The sequence below is a fragment of the Dipodomys ordii genome, unplaced genomic scaffold, assembly GCF_000151885.1.
Source record: "Dipodomys ordii isolate 6190 unplaced genomic scaffold, Dord_2.0 Scaffold38, whole genome shotgun sequence".
In the NCBI taxonomy this organism is placed as follows: Eukaryota; Metazoa; Chordata; class Mammalia; order Rodentia; family Heteromyidae; genus Dipodomys; species Dipodomys ordii.
This window is the reverse complement of record NW_012267254.1, coordinates 6,030,283-6,036,774: the sequence shown is the minus strand read 5'-3', so window position 1 is coordinate 6,036,774 and position 6,492 is coordinate 6,030,283. Positions and strand designations below refer to the sequence as shown.

The following is a 6,492-nucleotide window of genomic DNA, read 5'->3' as shown; positions in this document are numbered from 1 at the left end:
GGCTGCAATGCTTGGTAAGAAATGTACGCATTATCCTGCCCATGTAATTGTAACCCCTCTGTACAGTATGTTCACAAATAAAATAAAAAAAAGAAGATGTCACAATGAAATTCCACATGTATAACACATAGAAACAAAAAATAAATACATATATAGATGTGAAAATACATTTCTAAGACAAAGAAAAACTCAGATACATGAATATGCACTATTTTCATTAAAAATATATAGTATAAGCTGTGTATGGCCACTCAAACCTCTAATCTTAGCTTCTTGGAAGCAGGGATTGGTATAACATGGTGTGAGGCCAGCATGGGCATAAAAGTTTACAAGACTCCATCTTAATCAATGGTTGAGTATAATGGTGTAAGCCTGCCATACAAGCTACTGGGGAAGCACAATTGCTGGGCATTGTGGCATATAGCTCTCATCCCTACTGAAACAGAGATGTGCAAGTAAAGGATTACATTCCAGGCTGGCCAAAGGATATAAAGCAAGAAAAAAAAATCTAAAGTATAACCAAGGTAAAAAGGGGCTAGAGGCATGACTCAAGTGGTAGAGTGCTCACCTAGCAAGCCAGGGACCTACCTAAATTCAATCCCTATTACCATCAAATACACACACACACACACACACACACACACACACACACACACACTAAATTCAATCCCTATTACCATCAAATACACACACACACACACACACACACACACACACACACACACACACACCAAATCTAAACCAAGTCCAGAAGCCTAAAAATCATACATTAAATAAGATGATACCTACAAGGTAAAGTTATAGGGATTTATTTTCTTTTTTATGTTCCAGTGTATTTTCTTAATTTTCTACAGTAAATGTGAATGAATTGGTAAATTTTAGAAAGTAAAGATTTATTCAGTGAAACTATCCTTCCCCATTCTAACCCAAAAGCATCAACTAGCCACTTGTTGGAGGAGAGACTGGAACAGCATCACACTATGTAGCACAGACTGGCCTTGAACCCAAATTTATGATCCTTCTGCCTCAGCTTCCCAGTAGCTGTGATTATAGCCATGTGTCACCACATCAGGCCTTCAGCTAACCTTTAAGGCTCTATGAACAGTTAATGACCATCTAACTTTTCAAATTCTTCCTAATACTCCAACAAGCATTCAGCTCCAAACAAAGCAGTCCACCCTCATTTCCATAGATCTGATTTAACAACCTCTAATATCAATCCTCAAACTTCCAGACCCTAGAGACTTTGTTCTCTAGCAGGTAACAAGAGCATATGCTTTTGGGAAAAGAATATATGGTACAAAACAGAAAATTGACTCACATCTTCATTAGTTGTCTGGTTGAGAGCCACGAGGAAAGTGTGAAATCCAGTCAGTCCCACAACAGACCAGAGTGTGAAGAAGCAAATGAGAACTTCTAGAACAGTGAGGCTAGGTTAAGGAATTTTGAAGAAGTCACACTAGGGAACTTGATGTATCAATCCATCAAGTTATACCATCCTTACCTCTTATAACAACATCACAAAAGTCAAATATTCATATAAAACAATAGATGAAGTCTAAACTCACTAAACAGATCCTTTATGAAAGGTAAAGACTTTGTTTATTCACTATAAATTTCTAGCATCTCTAGTATATTCAAGTATTTGCCTGTTTGTTCACCATTGGCTCTTTAAAGAGGATACTTAGGAAGGGGCAATGGAAATTTCATCAAAAAATAAAATTTTGGCTGGGTATCAGTGGCTTATACCTGTAGTCTTAGCCACTCAGGAGTCTATGATCTAAGGATTATGATTTGAAGCCAGTCCAGGCAGGAAAAGTCTATGAGACTCTTATCTCCAATTAACCACAAAAATGCCGAAAGTAGAATTATGTCTCAAGAGTTTTAGAGAACTAACCTTGGGTAAAAGAGCTCAGAGACAGCACCCAAGCCCTGAGTTCAAGCCCCACTACCAGCATACACACACAAAGCACAGGGACAGAACCCAGATGCTGACTTTCAAGCCCCTGGTCCAGCAAAATTAATTAATTAATGAAAAATTAGCAGGAAAGAAATGAGATATGAGCTGGGCGCCAGTGGCTCACGCCTGTAATCCTAGCTACTTAGGAGGCTGAGATCTGAGGATCGCGGTTCAAAGGCAGCCCGGGCAGGAAAGACTGTGAGACTCCTATCTCTAATAAACCACCAGAAAACCGGAAGTGGCACTGTGGCTCAAGTGGTAGAGTGCTAGCCTTGAGCTGAAGAGCTGAGGGACAGCGCCCAGGCCCACAGTTCAAGCCTCATGACCGACAAAAAAAAAAAATGAGATATATTCTAAATATCCTTTTCAGAAATGAAGTCACTGTACAAAACAAATCCTAGTGGAGCTTCCAGTAAATGACATACATACAAGGTGTACTGAGGCAAAGTACAACCTGCTAGAGAGACACAGGTCTGAGCTTGGGAGAATCTGGGGGTAGGCAGATGAGAAAGGGGCAAGGGAAAGGCCTTCCTTTTAAGTCTTGGCCATCTTCTAGTCTGGTTGCTATCATTAGACTATATTTCATAATTTTAGGCTTTGGCACACTCTGATGTCTAGAAACCTAGAAGGTGGGAGAATTGGAGGGAGAAAACATGCTTCAAAGTAGTTTAAGAAGGCTTTACAATGACATAGTGCCAGGAAAGGATATGTTCCAGGAGTTTCTTTCAGCGTCTCCAAGAAGCCAATTTTCAAGGATTCTGTGAAATTAGAAGGAGGAACAGATAGAAAAATTAGTGAATTCAGTCAAAACTATAAAGCACTCTACTGTCTATTCACTTCTTTTCCTCTCTACCTCATGCTATATACAGGCAAGACAGGAGCTCTCACTGGGTCAAGAGTGAAGAGTCTTGCCTCCGTGCAGGCAGCCTCATGACTGAGGAGTTTGTGTTTCCAATGCATGACCACACACAAGATTACAGTTGGGCAGAAGCCAAACTTTGTACTAACTTCCCCTTTTCCAGTCCCCAAATATAGGTATGTAGAGGGATAGTAACTGATGAAGGAAACCAGAAATCGTCCCAAAACACCCTCTCTACCTGTCTCCTGCAAATTCAACTCAAAGCTCCTTTCCAGGAACCTGTCTTCATCAAGAGAATTCCCTTTACTCCACGCTGCATCTGCCCCTAGCTTGGTCGTAAGTGTGTCTAGTCTGTGTACATGTATACATGTGGGCATGTATTACCAACTTCTCAAAGTAAACTCTGAGCTACTAAAATGCATTTCTTTGGTTTAAAAAAGAAAGCAGCCAGGCTCCAGTGGCTCATGCCTGTAATCCTAGCTACTCATTGAGGATCATGGTTCAAAGCCAGCCCAGGAAGGAAAGTCTGTGAGACTCTTATCTCCAATTAACCACCAGAAAACCAGAAGTGGCTCTGTGGCTCAAGTGGTAAAGTGCTCGCCTTGAGCTGAACAGCTCAGGGACAGTGCCTAGGCCCAGAGTTCAAGCCCCAAGACCAACAAAAAAAAAGAAAGATAGATAAAAACCTTCCCCTCCTCCCCAGTGCAAAGTAGGTCTTAAAGGCAGAAGAGGTAAGGCTATGCAGAAGAAAACTACATTCCCAGACCTTGGCATCAGAAATGCACAGTTCTCTGGATATAGACCAGTAATCAGGGCTCCAGTCTTCAGCAGAGGATTAGAGTTAAGGCCAACACATACAGCAAATATCTATTGATATGAACTGAGGTTTATAGGCCAGCTTCAAAGTGGCCCATAGTATTCATTGCTAAGTGGTCCTGAGGTGCCTTCCTAAATGGCAAGTTCCCACCAGAAACCCAACCGCCCCCATACTCAGCCCTGAAGTCTTATCCCACCTCACCCCACTCTGGCCACAGAGACAACAGCCTTGCATACTCACTGAGGGCCACATAGACGATGTTGAAAGCGAAGACATAAATTGTGAGGAGGGAAAGAGAAAGAATGAAGAGGTAGAAATAGCGGTAGTTCCTCTTTCCAACACAATTTCCTACCCAGGGGCAGTGATGGTCGAAGCGCTCTGTGAGAAAAAGAGAGTTCAATGACAAAGCCTCCTTAGCAAAAGCAATCCCATCATCCACATAATATCTCATTCAAAGACCCCAGGGTAAGCATCTACTTCAGATATATAAAACACAATCATTATTCTTTTCCAAAATATCTTCATAACTATTTCATTAGATTCTCAAAAACAATGAGTTACATGAAAGGAAAAGGATATACTCTTCCCATTTTACAGATGGAAAAACTAAGGCTCTGAGGAATTCATCTGCCTTACTCTGCAAAGGCATTGCTTTTACAAATAAAAACCTTCACAGTGCTGAAAGCACATTTCTTGCAAAAGGCCTTGAGTTCAAATCCCAGTACCACTTTAAAAAATCCTTAGCAAGGGGCTGGGAAGGTGGCTCAGTGGTAGAGCGCTTGCCTTGCATGCTCGAGGACCTGGGTTCTATTCCTCAGCACCACATAAGAAAAAAGCCGGAAGTGGCGCTGTGGCTCAAGTGGTAGAGTGCTAGCCTTGAGCTGAAGATCTGAGGGACAGCGCCCAGGCCCAGAGTTCAGGCCCCACGACCAGACCCCAAAAAAAAAATCCTTAGCAAGTTGGGCCTACTAAGTTTAGGAAGAAGAAATAAGTGAAAACAGTCAAAGAAATGTTGTAAAATGAGTAGTGTGGTCTTTATTGACCTCAGCATATTAAAAATATATATCAACCAGGTGTCAGTGACTCATGCCTGTAACCCTAGCTACTCAGGAGGCTGAGATCTGAGGATCATGGTTCAAAGCCAGCCTGATCAGGAAAGTCAGTGAGACTCTTATCTCCAATGAACCACCAGAAAACTGGAAGTGGCACTGTCTCAAGTGCTAGAGTGCTAGCCTTGAGCTGAAGAGCTGAAGGACAGCGGCCAGGCTGAGTTCAGACCTCACGACCTACAAAAATAATAATAATAATAATAATGGAAGAAAACACTTGACATTATCAACATTAGAAAATATATTAAAGTAATCTTGTAGTCCAGCTTCTCCTGATGCAGAGACTGGGAGAATAGCGGTTCATGGCTAGCCCAGGCAAAAAGTTAATGTGATCCTATCTAAACAAACAGAGTATAGTATTACCTGTAATATCAGCTATGCAGGTAAGAGGATCAAGGTCTGAGAATTACCCTGGAAAAAGCAAGAGCCTACCTAAAAATAAACTAAAGCAAGAAAAGCTAGAGGCATGGATCAGGTGGTAGAGTACTTGCCTTGCAAGCATAAAACCCTGAATTCAAACCCTAGTACCATACCATAAAAAATAGTTTCTGTACTTAAAAAACATTAGAGTCAGGTCCTGGTGGCTCATGCCTGCAATCCTAGTACTCAGGAGGCTGAGAACCAAGGATCACAGTTTGAAACCATTCTGGGCAGGAATTAACCATTGAAAAGCCAGAAGTGGAGCTGTGATTCAAGTGATACAGCACTAGCCTTGAGCAAAAGAGGTCAGAGACGGTGTCCAGGCCCTGAGTTCAAGCCCTAGGACCAGCATGCGTGCATACACACACACACACACACACACACACACACACACACACACATACACACACACAAAACATAGACAGAGAAAATTAAAGAAAAAATGGCCATATATATGTTTGTACATGACTAAATGAGAAGGCCAGCCTAGGCAGGAAAGTCTGTGAGACTCTTATTTCCAATTAACCACCCAAAAAAAGCCATAAATGTAGCTATGGCTCAAATGAGAGAGCACTAGCCTTGAGCAAAAAAAGCTCCAAGACTGTGGCCAGGCCCTGAGTTCAAGCCACAAGACTGGCACAAAAAAAAATCTAAGTTCAATTTTTCTCTTTCTTTCTTTTTTTCTTTCTTTTTTTCTTTCTTTCTCTTTCTTTCTTTCTTTTCTTTTTCTTTCTTTCTCTTTCTTCCTTCCTTCCTTCTTTCTTTCTTTCTTGCTTGCTTGCTTGCTTGCTTTTTTTGTCAGTTGAGGGGCTTAAAATCAGGGCTTAGTCACTATCCCTGAGCTTTTTCTCTCAAGACTACTGCTCTACCACTTTGAGCCACAGTGATACTTCTGGTGTCTTCTGAGTAGTTTATTAGGAATAAGTCTCACAGACTTTTCTGCCTGGGCTGGCTTTGAACTGCAATCCTTAGATCTCAACCTCCTGAGTAGCTAGGATTTCACTCATGAGCCACCGGCTCCCAGCTTAATTCAATTTTTTACTTAAAATTTTATCCTAGTAAAATATCTATAACATGTAAGTTGCCATTTTTAACCATTTTAAGTGTGCAATTCAGGGTATTGGTTGTACAATGTTATACAACCATCATCACTATTTCCAAGAATTCTTTTTTTTTTTTGGTCCGGTCGTGGGGCCTGAACTCTGGGCCTGGGCGCTGTCCCTCAGCTCTTCAGCTCAAGGCTAGCGCTCTATCACTTGAGCCACAGTGCCACTTCCGGCTTTTTTCTTTTTGCTTATGTGGTGCTGAGGAATCGAACCCAGGGCCT

At 41.6% G+C, this 6,492-nt stretch overlaps 1 protein-coding gene across 3 annotated transcripts in view; it reads right to left on the bottom strand.

Moving 5' to 3' along the window:
- The window catches only part of Zdhhc9 (zinc finger, DHHC-type containing 9), a 43,799-nt gene that overhangs the window by 11,327 nt on the left and 25,980 nt on the right, over positions 1–6,492 (bottom strand). For 2 of the 3 annotated variants that reach the window (XM_013018166.1, XM_013018167.1), the window contains exons 5-7: positions 3,877–4,014; positions 2,670–2,718; positions 1,322–1,424 (exon numbers count right to left, since the gene is read on the bottom strand). In XM_013018166.1, the coding sequence (XP_012873620.1) occupies positions 1,322–1,424; positions 2,670–2,718; positions 3,877–4,014 (290 nt within the window). The remainder of the gene's footprint in view (positions 1–1,321; positions 1,425–2,669; positions 2,719–3,876; positions 4,015–6,492) is intronic. The other variant, XM_013018168.1, reaches the window with a different exon arrangement.